Here is a 20,165-nt window from a genome sequence, read left to right as displayed (position 1 = left end):
CCAGCCATCTTCCTGGTTTATTTGCATTTTCAAAAAGGTTTTGTTTGGCACTTTTAATTTTTTGTGCTAATTCCTCTTATTCCATCAACTTATGGGTCTTTCTGTAATTCCATCACTAATTTCTTATATTCTTCTTCTAATTTCTTTTGCATTTGTCTCTTTTTATTTCTTTCCCACATTATCGTTAATCTCTAATATACACCTTTGCACTATCCCATAATTTTTGTAATGTTTTTTCTTTCCTATTTTCTTTAAAGAAAAAGTCAAATTCTCTTTCCATAAACTGAATATATTCCTTTTCTTTTAATATTATTTGGTTCATTGTCCATCTCAGTTTCTTTTTTTTGTCCTTTCCATATAACTTTAATCGGATTTTGATCTGCCCAAATATTTGTTTCAATGTTTATTTCTTGTATATTGATAACCACTTCATATCTCTTCTTGACCAAGACATATGTCTGTTTGAATAAAATGAATATTGTTTTTTCTCAGGATAGGTATCTCTCCAAGCATCTTGGATTCTTAATTCTTCCACTATTTTAAGAAAAGCTTTTGGAAGTGTTTTCCTCGCTTTTTTGTTTATTTTCCTAGTTTTATAGTCCAGTTCTGGATCCACAATTGCATTAAAATCTACTATGCATATATTTTGATACTCCAATTCTTTTTTTTTTTAGTAAAAGTTTTATTGGGTTTTCACAAAACATAATAGAAATAAAACATCTCTTTTTGAGAGCAGCATGATTCCAGATTATCACATCTCCATACAGACATAATCTCAGGTACATATTCATCTTTGTATTCAATTTGATTTTTTGTTATATTGTAGCAAAGTTTCAATTACAGTATATCCTTTGGAAATCTTTTTAAAGTTTCACAGTTAATTCTTTTTATTTCCAGGTGATACTCTCTGTTATTTCCAAGTCCACCCTTTCTTTTTCTCTCCACTTTCCTCCTTTTGAGGGCTTTAGAATGTCCAAAAATCTTTATTTTCCCTTTGACACTTTAATTTCAGTTTAGGATTGCCTGTTAGTGTCAAAGTAAATCAACACAAATTTCTTAGTTGAGTCTCTTCTTTTTTAACTTTCAAAGCCGATTGCATCTATCAATGTGAGAAAGAAAAAAAATCTTTTTTCCTTTTCCCCTCTCTTCTCTGCCGCTTTAAAGATCTTCTTTTAGGAATAATACTCTTAATAATTTTAGTTCCAGGGTACCTTGCATAGATGTTTATCTCAGCTTAGCCCGGTCTGTCAAACTCTCTCCCTTTGTCTTCCCTCCTGCTCAATCTTGTCCGGTTGGGTTCCTCTTTGAGGTGGCCATTTCTGACCACTGCTTCAGCTGCCTTTGGGAAAGGGAGTAATGCCAAGCCGAGGAGGAGAGATGTGGCTCTCCTTGACTCAGCTGGTGGTCTCCCCACTCTTTGCCACTTCTATGGGGTGACTTCAGCCCAAATCCAAAGGATCAGGGTGCTGCAGCGGCGAGCACGGATTGAAACTGAGCACGATCACAGATTTCAGTCCATCGCTGAAGAAGCCCAAACTGCAAGCTTGATACTCCAGTTCTATTATTTTCTTATGCAATTTATCATAAAAATCCTCTTGATCATTATTTGGTGCATATATTGCTACCAACAGTATCTGCTTATCCTCCATCATTATCTCCACCATTAAAATCTTCCCTTTGTCATCCATAAAAATTTGTTTAGGGTTTATTGTCTCTTTTAGATACAATGCTATTCTTGTCACTTTGTTATGACAGAGAGGCGTACAACTTCCCAGTTTTAGGATATTCCAGTACTTTATTGTATTGCTTTTCGATGTGAACTTCTTGTAGGCAGATTATGTCCAAAGCCCCTGCCAACAGCTCTGCCATTATCTTCGCTAGATTTTCTCTCTTTTCTTCTGTATTTTGAAATCTCAAATAAATATCTGCCTTATCCATCTCTAATGCGATTATTGTTCTTTCTTTGCTTCTGTCTGCTTGTGTCAATCTATTCTATAGTCCAATATTCCCACTCTTTTTTCTGTTAATTCTGCTTTCTCTTCCACTTTTTGTATGTTGCTCATTTTTTGCCATCATTTGTTGAAAGGTCTCTCTTTTTTCTTCTACTTCCTCTATTTTTCCTTCCATTTTCTCCATCCTTTTTTTCATGTCCTGTTGAAGTGTTTGTACCATGTTTTTTAATTCCGTTTGCATTACATTTGCTTTCTCTTGTTGAGCAGGACATCCAAAGTTCTCTGGCCCGCTGTGCTGGAGGCTACCGATGATGAAGTCAAAGATGGTGCAGATGTTGCCTTCTTCATTTTAAAATCCAATAATCCAGTTAAAAAATATAGTTCCGCTCTATCCCAGAAAGTTATAGTCCAGGGCCAAATTTTATCATTCTTTTAAAAGTTCCTCTTTTCTTCAGGTTCTTCAAACCCTAATCCATCTTGTTAATAAAAAAGGAATTGGTATAACAATAATTTGTAATCCAAATAGGCCCACCACACCCAGAAAATCAACCACCAACAAGTTTATATCCAAAAGTCGAGTGTACAGAGCAAACAGGAAAAAAAGATCAAAAGGAAAAGGCAACATCAGTTTCTGTTTCCTTTATCTGTTTAGTTCCATTTAAGTTCCAAGAGCTACACTCTTTCAAAGACAAATTTTCAGTGCTTCGCTCTCTATTTTAATTTTTCAATCAACACAACCTCTTATCTTATCATTTTGTTCTCAAGCTTCAAGGCTATGTTTTTCAGTTTGTATAATTTCCATTTCAATTTTCACTTCTGCCTTTAGGTGGCTCTGTTGCTTTGCTTCTCCCTTTTTCCCTCTAATACTATATATCCGGTATAGATTCAAAAATTATGAAGTGAGTTCCATAAAATCAATTTTATATTATCCAAAACATCTAAGTTGCTTTTGTATTAAATATTATATAATTTTTGAAATGGTTTTCTTAAATACACTCTTTCAACCAGTCTTTAACTAATTTCCTGTCTTGATTATAGCTCTTAAAAGCTCTCCATCGCTGCTTTTCTTCAGGAGGTGGAAAGAAAAACAATTCCAGCTCCCCTTTTAGGTCTCACTTCCCCTTAGTTGTATTCCAGGGGGCTCTCTTCTATTTGTTCTTAAATATTCCATTTAAAAGTATCTCACCCAGTCTGATCACACCGTCCGCTTTCACTTTCCTTCCGGTGACTGCCCCAGCTTTGGAACGGCACGCAATGGCCGTCTTCCCTGATGTCAGTTTAGAGAGCCTTCTCCAGACCGATCAGGAAGATTGCGGGCTCCCTGTGATCAACAGAGTGTGCTCTCTACATTCATCGCCCCTCTGAGGCGTCAAGAATCTTAAGAGGAATCTCTTTGGGTGTGCTTGAATATAAAGACAGCTGCCAGTGCCATCTTTAGCATTCCCAAATTGCCAGAGTTATGTCCCTATATTGAACGAACATGAGTAAAAGTACTATATATGCCCTCTGTGCACTATTCTCTCCACACATGGCAAATACTTGACTGAAACTGCCCAAAGGCCTACTTCAAATATAATGGGGAAGCTGTGTTTTCCAGTCATATTAAAAAGTCACAATTTATCATGTTCCTCCTCTTCTTCTTAACATGCAGTTGAGAACAATCCAGGACAAAACTCTGGTCTCAGAATTGTCCTTATAAACCACAGTTTACCAAATAACAATTTCCTGAGTTTAGCCATCATATCCTGGTTTAAAATATTTATTTATTTTTGTTAAATTTATTTGCTGACTGACTCACTGTGGGGCAGCTTACAATAAAAAGGAAGAAATGAAGAGTGTAAACAGAAAAGAAATAAGATAATAAACCAATAAAATAAACAATGAAAAAGAACACAGTGGGAATACATCAATAAGAAAAACAAAAAAGATGGACAGGAATATGAAGCAGGTGGTTCTGGTGTCTTTATATCATATGAAGGACATAATTTGCAATCAAGGCTTGTTATATTTTGTTTCAGGAAGCCTAACTGAATATTTGATTTAGTAAGTTAAGTTTCAAATCTGTACATTTATTTTAGCAAAATCTGGGAAACACTGACTCTGTGTTGTGGGTTTCTCCCTGCCAGTTGGTATGGATAAATGGTATTAGGCAACCTTTAAGTGTGCTGCAGCTTTGTATATCTGTTGTTCTAGGCTACAGCAGTCTACTAAAGGTCACAGTCATTACATAGTGAGTGACAGCATTTTTAAGGGCATAATTGATCAGATTTACACTTCAGCAGAAAGTATTAAGGCAGTCTTAAGTTCTATGCAGTTACAACTTTAATAAGCTAATACAGTATGTTTAAAATTGATTTGATTTTCAACAAGTTCATTAAATTGTGTTGGAATTTAATAGGTAATCTTAAAATTCACAATACATTCTTTTTATTTGGATGATTCTGTGATGTTTTATCTTATGGATCTCCTAAATATAAACACTTACTAAAATATTATTTACCTCATCATTAATGCTTTGTAGCAAATAAAACTACATTCCAGAACAAGTCATTTTCTGCTATTTCACAATCACTAGTTTAAATATAATTCATAATTTGTGCAATTTAAATAGTAGCATCGTTTTAACATTTAGATGCATGTTCAGATGCATGCCATAGAAATAAAGATTATAGTTTTAGTTTTTTCAGTAATTGTATTAGATAATTTGTTAAAAACTTGCTGTGTTTTTAAAATTTTGTTTAGAAACGGCATATTTTAGTGGTTTTTTCTTGCACATTTAATTAATACTAAAAATCAAATGGGAAAATCAACAAAGCAGTAACAAAGTATTTCCTTTGTTTCATCTAAAGAATAGCATATAATACCCAACAGCTAGTGTTTGGAACAATAACTTAAATATTAACCCACTATTGGTATTTTTGAGATTTAGTAAATCTCAAAAAATCTTGTGAAAATAATTGCTAAGATTCTAGAGTTCATTAGACCTATGCCAAAGCACAAAATAAATATGAAACTTCCAATTTTGAAATAAGCTTGAGTTTGAAGTGAGAAAATTGTGAAAGAAGACTATAAAACCAATTAATATCATTGCATCATTTTCATACTGTCTAGTTTTTATAATAAAGATGTTGGTAATGAAAAATCATACAAAAGACTAAATTAATATACATTTTTAATTATTTTTGCAATATTTTTAATTATTTAGTTTTCTATATATAGCAAAAATTTATATGCACTTTTTAATGCATTTTTAAAAACAACTTTTAATTTAAAATAGTTTTTATTGCAGTATTCTTGCAAACATGTTTCTAAAGATATGAAATTCATAACTAATAACCATAACTCTTTACAAAGTATAAAGCTTTTTAACTTCAACTTTTTTGATGATATTTTTACTGGTTTGAAATGCATTTAGTTGGTTAAATAATAAATAAGCAAACTCCTATTTAATTAATGCTTTCAAAGAATCAAAAGAATAAGGATCATAGTTTAGAAAGAAGAATTATTTCTGAATTATTCTCAAAGAGATATTTTTTTACTGAAAAGTTTGCCTTATTCATACCCCTTGTGCTATAAATACTACATAAGAAGCCATATGTTTCACCAAATTATACACATCCAAAAAGTAGTACATGACTGTCTAAAATATCTAAAAGTATCTAAAATAATGAAAAGAGTTGTCCTGCAATGAAAAAGAATTGTCAATATATGTTTAAATTCACCATGTTCTCTTTCCAATTTTTTTAAAGACCTGGGACCAGTTAATTCAGAATGACTTATTTGAACAAGTATAATTTTTGGAGATGGTCTTATTTTTATCTGCTAGATTTCTTATTTCTCTCTTATAGGGTGGATTCAGGAAAAACTTTTTTTAGAGATTCTTTACTCACTTCTACCTGCCATTTTAATTTTCCTTGAACAATCAAGTAAAAACTCCAGGGAGCAGAAAAATGTGCTTATATTGCACATTTATATTATATTATATGGTACTCAGATTTAAGCAGTGCTTGAATAGAAAGAGCAAAATTTCATTTGCATTAATTCATTTCTTGCAACTATGTTTGTTCCACTTTATCAAATTACATTGTATGGGGGTGTAAGATCCGTGTATCTGCCATTCGTCAATGGAAGAAAAAGTGGGGGGGGGGGGGTTGGTACAATAATCCTTTTTGATGTAACCTGAAAATCTTAAGTCTTATATTGAATCTGTATAACTTGCACATGATATACAACTGGGGAACTGGAACCATATGTCTGGAAACTTGTCACCTCTTGGAGAGATAGCAAGAGAAGAAGGGACCATAAAAATTCCAGCTCTGAATGAAACTTCCTGGGAAACTTTTCTAAGATAGTTCCCAGAAAATGGGGGGGGGATTAACATATCTCTTTGTTTGTCCACATCAGAATAAGGGGAGGGGTTCTAACTCCCTTTATCTATTACTCTATGCCTGGAAGCATTTTAGATTCTGCTTTGACTAGTACTTGGATCACTTCCTTTCAATAAAGAATTCCTTTTGAAAGTACCTAGCTTTCAGAAGTTCATTCTTATCGGTTGAAGGGGAAAAGTCCGGTGCTTACATAAAGCAGAATCTGCAATGGAGGTCAACCCAGAGAGGATTTTTTTTTTCCTTTGAAAAGAACTTCACTGTAATGAGGGGACCCTGCAAAAAATGTCTGAATATAGCAAGGAGCAAGGGGAAGCCGAATGCTGTGGAGAAACTTGAACAACTACCCAGCCAGACACTGACTTTCTGTACCCCATTGAAGACATTGAAGCTGCCTGAGAAAATTCTTCGAAGCCCCGATGGTCTATAGCATAGGAAAGAGAGACAGCTGCAATGGAAGAACCAAGGGAGTAACCCTCACCCGGGCTAACCACAAAACTGGGTGGAAAATGGAACTGGAGGCCTTTTCTGATCAGGAAGAATGGGTTGAGGAACCACTGGCAGATGACCGACTGAAACGGTACATAAATTGCCTCGTGAGGGAAGCCATGGAGGGCCTCAATGTGTGGAATGAACCAGGCCGCCAATGAAGGAGAGCGAGTGAACCAGAAATTGAGAGAACTCGAGCAGTCACCACTGATCCAGCTGAGAATGATCAAGCAATGGAACAAGCTGGAGGACCAGCAGCCATACCAGGTACCCGACCCCTTGCCACTCCAGAGCAGGGGATTAACCCTGGCCAACCCAGAGACATACAACTGCAGAGAAAGGTCCCATTCTTGGGGGTAAAATTCAATGGGGACCCCCAGAAACTGGGATTCTTCCTGGTGCAAGGCCTCACCTGCTTGCAAGAATACAGGCGGAATTTCCCGACCCAGGGGGCCCGAGTGCAAGTCGTCACCCTGGCGCTAGAAGGGGCAGCAGCCAGATGGATGGTGACTCTCCACAATGTTAACACCCCAGAACTGAGGAACCTCAATCGATTCATGACAACCCTATGCCACCGCTTCAAAGACCCCCTCGTCAATAGAAAAGCCTGCGACCACATTAGAGTCGTAAAGCAAGGCCGTCGCCTGGTAGCTGAGTACACCGAGGAATTTTGTGACGTGGCTGGCTGAGTCGACTGGCCAGAAGATATCCTAGTCTGTTGGTTCAAAGATGGACTCAATGACGACTTGTACACTGCCTGCCTGGCCTGGGGGCTCCCAAACCTCCTGCATTAATGTACCTAAAGGCAGAGAGAGACAGGGCCTATAACCAGTACTGCAGTGGCAGAGTTTGGAGAAGATCCCCAACCCAGGGAAAGCAGGAGTTTTTCAAACCCCAAACCACCATGACCCCAAGACCATCTGGCTGCTTTAAGTGTGGAAGAGAGGGACACCACGCAGCAGAATGCCGTTCATAAACCCCTGCCAGAAAGCCAGACCACCCATCGGGGGGAAACCTGCAAAATTCAACCCTCGAGGAAAAGAAACTGGCCTGAGAAGCCAAGAAGCTGTGAGGTTCCAGTCCACCCCAACCCAGAGGAAGAACCCCCAATGCCTCAAGGAGACTGAGCCAGTCCGAAAGTGATCCGGAAGACAACCCACTGGTAAGCAACCCAATTGAACCACTCACTCTACCCCTAAGACTGTTTATCCCCAGCTGAGGGAAGGGGGGAGGAAGTAGCAGCGTTACTGGATTCGGGATGCACCTGTTGCCGAATCAACCCCACCCTGGCAGGGAAATTGGGAATCCAACTAAGGAAAATGGAAAATCCCATCACTTTCTGCCAATTAGATGGAACTATAGCGGGAGGGAGCCAGCCAGTTTTGCAACAGAACCATTGAAAATAAGACTTGGAACCATAGTGAGATGCTCACATTCATTATAGCACCAGGAATGGAAGGGCCACTAGTCATAGGACTCACATGGCTATGAAAATGAAATCCAAAAATAAACTGGAAGAGAGGAACCGTACATTTCCAGAAACATGTAGCATTTGCAAACAGCCCAGAAGAAAGAAGAAGAAAGAGAACAGAGAACCAGCCATGGTTGGCCAGCTGGCTGAACCCATTAACATCCCCAAAGAGTACCAGGATTTAGCCCAAGTATTTAGCGAGGAGGCTTCTGATGTGCCCACCTCACTGCGCCATTGAAATCCTACCAGGGGCTAAACTTCCAAAACCAAAAATGTACTGCATGTCCCCCAGAGAACTAAAAGAACTCAGAACATTTATCAATAAAAATCTAAAAGGGGGTTTCATCAAACCTACCCAACCAAAAATAGCAGCCCCAGTATTATTCTGCGAAAAGAAAGATGGCTCTTTGCATGTATGGATTACAGAAATTTAAATATCATCAGGGTGGAGAATATGTACCCACTCCCCCTCATGAAGGACATGCTAGCCCACCTCTCTAAAGGAAAACTTTTTTCAAAGTTAGACCTACGAGAGGCATACTACCGCATCAGAATAAGGGAAGGGGATGAGTGGAAGACAGCTGGGATGCTACCAATTTAAAGTGCTCCCTTTTGTATTATAAGGAGCACCTGCCATGTTTATGCAATTAAATAATGAAACTCTCCATGATTTTTTGTACAAAGAGGTTCTAGTTTATCTCGATGATATTTTAATCTACACCGAAACAAAAGAAGAGCACATCCAGTTACTCCAAGCAGTTCTCACAAAACTCCAAAATGCCAAACTATATGCAAAACTCTCTAAATGTGAATTCCATCAAGAAAAAATTGACTACCTGGGATATAGAATATCCCATGAGGGAATAGAGATGGACCCACAAAAAGTAAAAGCTGTCATCAATTGGGAGCCACCCCATACTCGCAAACAACTGCAAAACTTCCTGGGTTTTGGAAACTTTTACCACCAATTCATTCCAGCTTTTGTGAATATCGCCCTCCCCATCACAAACTTGTTAAAAACGAAAGGGGAGGAGAAACCCAAGCCAAGGCAACCCCTTACCTGGATGATGGAATGCCAAGCAGCACTTGAAAAACTTAAACAACTGTTCTCAGCAGAACCAATCCTGAAACACCCAAACCCTGAACAACCTTTTGTCATCCAAGCAGATGCTATCGATGTAGCAGTTGGAGCAGTTTTACTCCAAAAGAATGAATGTGGACAGTTGCAACCATGTGCTTATACTTCCAAGAAACTGACAGGAACTGAACAAAGATGGGCCATATGGGAGAAAGAGCCATATGCTGTGCAATGGGTACTCCTCACATGGAGACATTTCCTAGAAGGGAATCAAATCCCCTTTGAAGTCTGGACTGATTATAAAAACCTAGAAGCCCTGAAAACTCCATGGAAACTCTCACTAAAACATGTACAGTGGGCCCAATATTTTAAACGGTTTAATTTCACTCTCAAATATCTCCCAGAGGGAAACAATTTCTTGGCAGATGCCCTGTCCAGGAAACCCCAATACAACAGCAAAAAGATTGAAGTTATAAAACCCATGATCCAACCAACCCAACTTGCAGCCAAAGTAATCACCCGGGCACAAGAGAAGAAAGAATCACTGACTGACAATGCAACGACTTCAATATTTAAGGAGGCACTACTTAAGGACGACTGGCTCCAGGCTAACAAAAACATTTGCTTACTCAAAGTTGACCATCCTGGGTAGAAAACAAATTTTATGTCCTTGCCAGCCAGAGGATGGACCTCATGAAACGATGCCATGACTCAAAAATAGCAGGACACTTTGGATTTGTAAAAACTCTGCACCTCATTAAAAGACAATTTTGGTGGCCATCTCTCAAAAAGGATATTGAAACTATGTTGCTAGCTGCCAAACTGTGCTGCTGCAAAAAGAAGACAAAGAAAATCTCCTGGACTTTTACAAAAAGTGGCAGAACCTTCAGCACCCTGTAAAGAGATCTCTATGGACTTTATAGTGGAGCTCCCTGAAAGTGCAGGAAATAGTGTTATTTGGGTTGTAACTGATCTTTTTTCAAAACAAGTTCATTTTGTACCCTGCCAAAGGATCCCAACAGCCAAGGCATTGGCAAGTACACATTTATAGCCTCCATGGACCTCCCCAATGGATTATCTCAGATAAGGGTGTACAATTCACATCCACATTTTGGTGGGCATTTTTAAACCTATTAGGCTCCACCCAGGGGTTGTCCTCATCCAATCATCTGGAAATTAATGGCTTGACAGAGGGAGCTAATAGCGTGTTAGAACAATATTTTAAGATGCTTTATTAATTACCAACAGGACACTTGGACTGACCTTCTTCCTTTTCCAGAGGTAGCATACAACAACTCAGTCCACAGCAGCACTAGTTTCACCCCATTCCAGGTAGCCACAGGCCAAGAATTCAACCCCATGCCAGAGCTACCTACCAAGGAACCTGAAATTCCCTCCCTTAAGGAGTGGACAATTAATTTGCAAACCACTTGGCCAGTGGTCAGACTAGCCTTACAAGAGGCTAGAGGGGCTTTTGAAGCTCAGGCGGACAAAAAACGCTGTGATCCTAAAGCATTCAAAGTTGGAGACCGCGTATATTTGTCTACAAAATTCCTAAAATCATTGCAACCCTCTAAGAAACTGGGACCTAAATTTGTTGGACCATTTTCCATCTCCAGAATTATTAATCCTGTTACTGTAGCTTCTACTTCCCAAAACACTTAGACAGGTTCATCCAGTATTTCACTGTAGCCTACTCAAACCAGAGATCACTTCAAAACTTAGACCCCCCCACACACACACACACCTCCAACTCCCATTATGGTACATGGGGAACAACATTTTGAAATTAAAGATATCCTTGATTCACGCGCTCACCGTGGATCCACACAATATCTAGTAGCTTGGAAACAGCTTCCCTCCTCAGAAAATGAGTGGGTAGCCAAACGACATGTAAAAGCACTCCCATTGCCAAGGAAGTTCCACCTGAAATACCCTCACAAACCACCCTAAGTTGTAAATGTAACACATGTTTTATGTCTTCCAGGTGGATTTTTCAAATTTTTGAGGAGGGCAATATGTCACATCCGTGTATCTGCCGTTCTTCAATGGAAGAAGGGGAGGGGGAAGTTGGTACAAGTAATCCTTTTTGATGTAACCTGAAAATCTTAAGTCTTGTATTGAATCTGTATAACTTGCACATGATATACAACTGGGGGACTGGAGCCAGATGTCTGGAAACTTGTCACCTCTTGGAGAGATAGCAAGAGGAGAAGGGACCATAAAAATTCCAGCTCTAAAAGAAACTTCCTGGGAAACTTTTCTAAGATACGTTCCCAGAAAAAAAGCGGGGGGAATTAACATGTTGTCTCTTTGTTTGACTAAATCCACATCAGAATAAGGGATGGGGTTCTTACTCCCTTTATCTATTACTGTATGCCTGAAAGCATCTTAGATTCTGCTTTGACTGGTTCATTTCCTTTCAATAAAGCATTCCTTTTGAAGTAACTAGCTTTCAGAAGTTCATTCTTATCAGTTGAAGGGGAAAAGTCCAGTGCTTACAGGGGGGAAAATAAGTGTGTGCACATTGTCTCATTCTGAAGGGCAATATTAGTTCATTCAGAAAATAGACTGCCTGTGATTTTTTTTTGTTCCTTCATAGCTTGTAAATGTATCTATATGTATGTTAAAAAGTGCCTTATGGGGCTATTGTCAATTAAAAAGAGGAGTAAAAAGCTTGTTTTATTGATAGAGGGTTTTTATATCCTTTTTTGTATGTTGCCTTGATTATAAATTATTTTTATATTTTGAAGAAATATAAAGTGAATTTGGATTATAAGAATTTGGATTTTGAAGTGAATTTGGATTATAGAGCATTTAATTATAGAATAAATACAGTCTGAAAAACAAATTCTTTAATGGTGAGAAAGAGATGATTATTTCATTGTTAGAAGTACATAGAATTTAAAGCAATTATAGCCAGGTTTTTTTCAGACTAATTTCCATCAAAAAGGTAATAATGATTGTAGTATCAAGCAAAGGCATGCACTTATTAAGTCATTATGAACTGATTGATCCCAAATTAAATTATTATAAATGTTTGAAGAATAGTTACCAACTTTTAAATTGGGCTAATATTATTGTGCTGGCTAGTTAGTTTTACTAATCAATATTATTTTAAGATAAAATAGAACAGGTTTTTTTCAATTAAATGTTTTGTTCTTTAATGTGTAAAAAATAGTCTCAAATTATCACAAGAAACTTAAAGTATTGGGTTGGTGGTAAATTCACTCTGCATACATGGCTTCTTTTTATTCACAGTTCAATCACCACAAAAAAATCCCGCAATTGTTCCTACTTTTTCATTCTAAATTATTTTTATATTTTTGAAGAAATCACTGCAAAGTGAAAGGAGTGGAAACTGTTCACCAGAAGAAGCTATTCTTATCAAAATATTGTTACCTCACTAGTCTGACTATAAATATTTAAATGGTTTCCAATGATTCATTGGTAGGACTTTGAAATGTCAGCAACAAACATGTAAATTGTGTTAAAATGAATTACAGTAGATACTGATGGAGAAATGATGGCTAGTGTTACTTCATATCCAGTTTATTTTTATTTTACTTATTTATTTGTATCCTACCTTTATTATTTTTACAAATAACTCAAGGTGGCAAAAATTTCCAACATACTTTCCTCTTCCTATTTTCCCCACAACAACAACCCTGTGAGATTGATTGGGCTGAGAGAGAGGGACTGGCCCAAAGTTACCCAACTGGCTTTCAAGGCTAAACGGAGACTTGAACTTACCCTTTCCTGCTTTGTAGCCTGGTGCCTTAACCACTAGATCAAACCATTCCTCTGCAACAATTAAGGACTGGATTTAATTCTGACTATTAAAGAATTGGGGATAAAATTAGCAAAGATCCTTTGTTTTTCCTTTGTTCCTTTGTTTTTAATATTTGTATTTAAATCCTGTTATTGCCTCTTCCTTTAAAGTTATACTCCATTCTTTCCAACTAAAAGTATCAAAAATAAAACTTTATTTGCACTTTGTTCATTGTCACAGAAATAGGCTTTAGGGGAGTTATCTAATAATATTCAGCTCTATGTTGAGACATTGATACTGACAGTTTTGTGTTTTTCTTTACAATTTTTTAATTTGCAAATCTATACTATTTTCTGAATTTCTTTCTTATCTTAAACAAACATACAATGTTATCCATTATGAAGATCCATAATATAGATTTGAAATTATTTTCATAGTTCATTATAATTTTCCCTGCTGCTGCTTGATATTTGTGCATTTCCTGATTTATAATTTGTTTCAGTAAGAAGGACAAATTGATAAAAGGATGTGACTCTGTACACATATAAATAATTGGAGATATTTGTTCTACCTGCCAAAATTGCCAATATTATTTATTTACTGCTCTGTGTATTCTTTACATGCTTTATCCAAATATTTATCTACTCTGATTAACTTTATCCTGGTCAAAATGTATAATCAGATGAAGTCATTGAAGACTTTATACTCAGTCATATAGTCAGAGTAAACATGAGAATATGAAACACAAAGATTGGATATATTATAAAGTGATACATTTTTTATTTGAAAAATATATCTAAGGTGGAAAGGATGTAACCAGTAGATGCTATGATTCTATTATTTTAAAATATATTAGGAGATTTTAGAATATTTATGCTTGTGATTTAAAATAAGACTGTAAAATTTCTGGACAGTTGTGAAATCACTAGGATGGGTATTTAATAAATAAAATTACATTTATTTTAGCACATTTTATTAATGAAAAGTGCTTGTCTTTTTTAGAAATTGACCATAAAATCATGTTTGATACATCCATAGTAAAAGTATGATTGATTCATAAATTAAAGTTTGGGTATGTGATTTTGCTTTAAAAAAACCAGGTGAGAAAACTTCATTTGCAATCTAAGATATTTTTATTTTCTATACAATGTGCTGAGTTGTTGGGAATACTTTTTCCATTTGAGCCCATACAAGATTTATACTACAGAACTCTTTCTCTAATCTTTGTTTTCAAACCACGTGAAGTCCTTTTTATATTTGATATATGATGGGCTTTTACCCCACCTCCAGAATGTGGTTTCCTTTGTAATTGTTTATTAGATACTGTTTCAGGCCTCATTTATCTTTGCTCTTATCAAAATTACTATGTTTCCGATGAACATTTCTTTTGCCAGCTGTTCCCTTTTTTGCTATTAATTGGACAGAACGTGAAGAGGCAGGCGGCAGCTACAGGGGGCTAGGAAAAAAATCAGAAGTTTTCATGAGAATAGAAAATGCAGCATATAGTAAATGTTACTATACTGAAAAATTCATGTGCTCAAACAGTTTGAATAGCACATACTTTTAGAATATAATATTCTAAACTGATGGGAAGTTTCCTGTAAATATTAGATTAACATGTGATACCTTTTTGAATAGTCAGTAGAATGAAGTGGTACAGTAGAAATCCACTTCATAGAATTCTGTCTTTTGTCTTTACTTTCTTTCTTTGAAGTATTCTATTGGAGAATATAATTGGGGAAGATGGGAAAAGCATTGATATATTATTGATATTTATGTATATATGTCCAGTCCACATATATCGCTCAATGTTAAAGCAAAAATTATTTTCCATAGGAAGAACAGGCTGCCAAATTGAAGGCTGAAAAGATCAGGGTTGCTTTAGAGAAGATTAAAGAAGCACAAGTTAAAAAGGTAAGTTAATATATTTTGCTTAATATATTTTAAAGTCATTACAAACAATTAGTTCCTACTGAGGAAAATATGTGGCATTAAAACTCTTGTTTTTAGGTTATATTTCTAGATCTACAATTTATTTTGCACTGCAATTCTAGTTAGCAAGCAATGTTAACATATTAACTTGGATTACAGCAACAGAAAGTTCCCTTTTAATGATTCCAGGATGTGGGTTGTATCCAGTTATATCTATTCACCCTATCTCAGTTTCTGTTTAACTCCTGCATGGCTCCTAATCAGCATGAGCCTCAGGGTATCTTTGCAGGGCATCTAAGGCAGGGATCCCCAACCTTTTCGACGCCGCGGCCCGGTTCCGCGTCAGCTGGGCACCGCGGCCCGGTTCCGGCGTCAGCTGGGCGCCGCCATCTTTTTGACGAAAAATCACTTCCGGTGGCGTCACGGAAGTGATTTTCATCAAAAAAGGGCGGCAGCGCTTTCTGGTGAGCTTTTCGGGTAGAAATGGCTTTCTACCGGAAAAGCTCACCAAGCTAGCGCCGCCATCTTTTGACGAAAAATTGCTTTTTTACCAAAAAGATGGCGGCGCCCAGCAACCAGCGGCCCGGTAAGGCTTGTTCCGCGGCCGGTGCCGGTCCGCGGACCGGCGGTTGGGGACCCCTGATCTAAGGGATCCACAAACATAGGGGCTAGTTAAGGGTAGAATCATCTCAAAACTAACAAGAGTTGGAAATGTTAAATTATACTTACTACTCATGTAAAAATCATATCATTGAAAATTATTAGAATCTAGTAAAATCCTTGCTTAACAGTAATAACTGGGACTGGCAACGCAGTCATAAACCATGATGTCACATGATCACACTGACAACAGCAGCTGCAGCAATCCCAGTTGTCTTAATTAGACAAATTCCATATGGTTGCAGATTGTGCTCACATAATCGTCATTTGCAACCTTCTGCCAGCTTCCTCACTGACTTTGCAGTGAAGGTCATGAATTGCAATCACATGGTTCTGGGACCTGCAACATCATAATTATGAAGTAGTTGCCAAATTCCCAAAACATCATCCTATGAACGTTGTGACAGCCTCAAATATGAGGATCCATCATAAGTCTCCCTCATTCAGTGCCATTGTAACTTTGAACACTTGATGAATGAGTGGTCATTCAATAAGGACTATCTGTAATGAGTAGAAATTTTATTTCAAAATTTCATCAGTTTAATGCCTTCTCCTTTATTTCTGCTACAGCTTGTGATAAGAGTCCACATGTCTGATGACAGCTCAAAGACAATGATGGTAGATGAACGACAGACTGTAAGACAAGTGTTAGACAACTTGATGGACAAATCACATTGTGGATTTAGCTTAGACTGGTCCTTGGTAGAAACAATCTCTGAATTACAAATGGGTTAGTTATTCAGATTTCTTGACAGTACCAAATTGTTATGGAATTTTTATAATGTATGATCTTGTTTCCTGGTTGTGTGTATATGTATGTGTGTCTTACTTTAGGTAGCTGGATTGCTTGGGGAAGACTTTTCTTTGCTTGGAACTTTTTGTAAAGATCCTTTTATAATTCTGGAAGTTCTGGGTTTGCTAAAACTTCTATAATATTTTGGTGTTACCACTTTGATTACTTAACCACAAGCTTTCAGTAGACCAAACCAGAAATACAATAATAAAATAGTCAAGGTTTGGTTTTACTTGAGAAAGATACTAAATTGGATACAGATATATTTACATGCTTCATATACCATAATTCATATACCATAATATACCATAATTTTACCTGTACATGTTTTATCCACATTTTTATTTAAAAATCAACAGCATATTTATTACAAAAAGTTGGTGTTCTTTCTACTTCGAGCCTGTTAAAAATACCCTTGTAGATAGAACCTTTGCGTTATAGCTTTAGTATATAATTGGTTTTCATCTTTTTATATACAAAGATTTTTAGTATTCTACTTAAATATTGGGACATGTTTTAAAATCTGTTGGTTTTGTTATTATTATAGTTTATTTCCTTTCATAGAATTAAATTGAACGTATTAAAAATACACTATTTGCAATAAGAATATACGGTACCTGTAAGATATCTTTTTCAGTACTCGTATATATGAGTAGTTTATTCCCCTTTTGAAAAAAAAAATCTTTATATTGGAGTGATAATAATGGAGTGATAATAATGGAGTGATAATTCATTCCATTGGTACATAAAACAAATCTGTATTGATTTTAGATTGCAGGATAAAAGTAAGCAAAATCAGAACCATGGAGTTAGACTTCATCCATGATTGAAATTGTAGCCTCCTAATTCTCCAGCACGTCGATTGGAGAATCCACACATGGGGTAGATACATGCCTTTCTGCCCAGAGACTGAGTCCTTCTCCACTGAGCCAAAGGGAGAATCCAGGATGGGTAGTCTCTAGTCTCATAGCTCTGCAGACTGATTTGAAAAACTGAGGACACCCACCCCACGGTAACGGTCCCCAGTTCTTCACTCAGTCTCAGCATGTTCAGACCACCTTTAAAGGGCTCTGAATAGTTTAGATTGTGGAAGAATCTTCACCCCCTGGATTGAGACTTTTTTCTTAGAGAGTCTTAGAACAGGTTTGACAGCTAGCCGGCTCACCGGTTTAGCCACTTGTTTTTTTGTGCTTTTTCTGTTCACATTTTTTTTGATTAATTTTTAAACTTTATTTGCTGGTGGACTGGTTTCTGTGGTTTGTTGGTGGAATTTTGGTTGGAGGTGCCCCTGAGAGCCTGTGTGGCCCAGGCTGGGGGGGCAGGAGTCGGTGTCTTATTTAACTCACCTTCTCCCGGTCCATTCTTATTTGTGCTAGCCACAACAACCGCAAGGTGCTTCTGCCTCTTTTTGGCATCGGCAGTCATTTCCGACGTTTAGACCAAATAAATTTTATTTTTATTTTTATTTTGCCCCTTTTTCCTTTTCTCTCTCTCTGTCAGTGACAGTTATTTTTGGCGGGCTCAAAATGGCAGCCAGGGGAGCTGATAAGGAATTATCAGCTCCTCAGCAGAGTAGAGAGAGAGCTGCAAGGGTATCAACTAAGTCCAGGTCTGCTGGACTAGAGGCAGCAGCTAGGATCAGAGCTAGGGCCCTAGTCCCTAAAAGACCCTCTAGGGCAGAGGATAGGCAGGCCAGGCGTAGACAGAAAGCCCTGAATAAAGAGTTTGATAAGGCTGTGAGAGACTCCAAGATGGCTGAAAACGGCCATCTCTCCTCTGATCCCACAATATGGCAGGCAGCAAGACCAACTGGCAGATAGACAATATTTGACTGCCTGGTCTCCTGGTGGCTCTAGTACTCAGGGTGTGCAGGGAAACCCCCAAATCAGAGCAGAAGCCGCTCATAATGTTTCTGAGCCATCACAAGGATTTTTGATTACTGCATCGGGGAGTCAAGCCTCCAGCGGAACCAGAGCTGCGCCTGAAGCCACCTTTACCCCCACAGCAGCTGGATTGCGGCCTGAGGAAGCCCACATGCAAGAGATACCATCCTTCATGAGAGCCCCCCAAACAATTAGACAAGAATTTCAGGCAGCAGTCAACCAGCTGCAGCAGCTGTCTTGTTTGGACGTTAACAGAGGCATTCCTCGGGCATGGCCAGGCTTCTGCAGAGCAGCTGATTACTACAGAGATTGTTCTGCATCCCCATCAGAAAGACGCCAGTCTTATGTCTCCGAAAGGGACCTCCTTCCAGAGAGGGACTTTTCGGAAGAGGAGTCGGAGGTAGCAGGTCCCCCTCCTTTAAGGACCTTTTCCAACCAACTCTCTTAAAGACTCTGCTGGTTAAGGCTAGGAGCATGGCTCATCTTAAAAAGGACACTTCCCCCAGAGGGAGAGGATCAGGAAGATTACCTATTCACTGAGAAAACATCAGTGGTGGACGCTGTGCCTGTGCCCCAGATGTTTTTGAATGTGATTTAAAGACAGTGGGAATCCCCTGGGGTGTACACTCGCCCCAGTGGGTCAGAGTCTACCTTATTTAATGTGGACAAAGATCTTTTGACATTATTGAGGTGCCAAAGATAGATGGCCCAGTGGTAACCCTAGCATTCTCATTGATCATCCCACGTGATGCTGAGGACATTTTAAAGGCGGAGGACCGGAAGGAGGAGATGGTGCTCCGCAGAGCTCATCAAGCTGATGCTTGGGCCATCAGAGCAGCCACGACTGCGTCTTTCTTCACACGGGCCTCTTTGCGGTGGCTGAGGCAGTTGCAGAGCAGAATCCCACCTGAGGACCTCAGGGTGCATAAGGACCTGAATAAGATAAAAGCCGCAGCTCAATTGACAACTGCCAAAATCACATCAGCCAAATTTTCTTCCAGAGACATGGCCTCATCTGTAACAGCACGTAGGCTCCTCTGGCTAAGAAATTGGCAGATGGACACCAGAAACAAATGGAAGCTGGCATCAGCTCCTTTTAAGGGAGAGAGGCTTTTTGAGGAGGCCCTGGATCCCTTTTTAATGGAGGCCAGGGACAAGCAAAAGATCTTGCCCTCCCATGGGAGGCACTTTGATAACAGGTCTCTGGCCTGCTACAGGAAGCTTAAACGGGGAAGCTGGGACAGGCCTTCCCCATCAAAGTAGGCCCTTCTTCCAAAGATCCTTGTCTCAGGCTGATAGACCAGCCTTTGCCACCAAGGGCATCAGAGGCAAGAAGGCAAACGATCTTTTCGGGATTCCAACAGACCTTTTAGACGCAACAAGTGACATCCAAGCCACTTTTCCCATAGGGGGCCATCTGGGGCTGTTCTGGCAGAGGTGAGAACAGACTACAACGGACGCTTGGATCCTGACAACCTTACGGTCAGGTCACTCCCTGGAGTTTCTTTCCTCCCCCTGCAGAGCCTTTGTGTGCTGCCCCGTCTCCAGGGACCCCTCAAAGAGGGACTCATTGACTCGGCGATCCACCGAAGGCTAGACATTCGGGCCATACAGCCAGACCAGGAGAGACAGGGGTTTTATTCAATTTTGTTTGTGATTCCAAAGGCCTCGTGGGTGGGGGTGGCGAGCAATCCTCAACCTGAAAGGGCTCAACAGGCATCTAATATACTGAAGGTTCAAAATACACTCC

General features: G+C 38.5%; 1 protein-coding gene across 1 annotated transcript in view; it reads left to right on the top strand.

Annotated features, from left to right (window-relative positions):
• The window catches only part of RAPH1 (Ras association (RalGDS/AF-6) and pleckstrin homology domains 1), a 188,850-nt gene that overhangs the window by 130,269 nt on the left and 38,416 nt on the right, over nucleotides 1-20,165 (top strand). The window contains 2 exon segments of the mRNA XM_026681279.2: nucleotides 14,984-15,061; nucleotides 16,310-16,469. Coding sequence (XP_026537064.2) covers nucleotides 14,984-15,061; nucleotides 16,310-16,469 — 238 coding nt within the window.

Source organism: Notechis scutatus, chromosome 1 (assembly GCF_049901735.1).
Source record: "Notechis scutatus isolate UNSWTSFEM ecotype Mainland chromosome 1, rNotScu1.2, whole genome shotgun sequence".
NCBI classification, from domain to species: domain Eukaryota; kingdom Metazoa; phylum Chordata; class Lepidosauria; order Squamata; family Elapidae; genus Notechis; species Notechis scutatus.
This window is presented reverse-complemented; position numbering and strand designations above follow the sequence as displayed.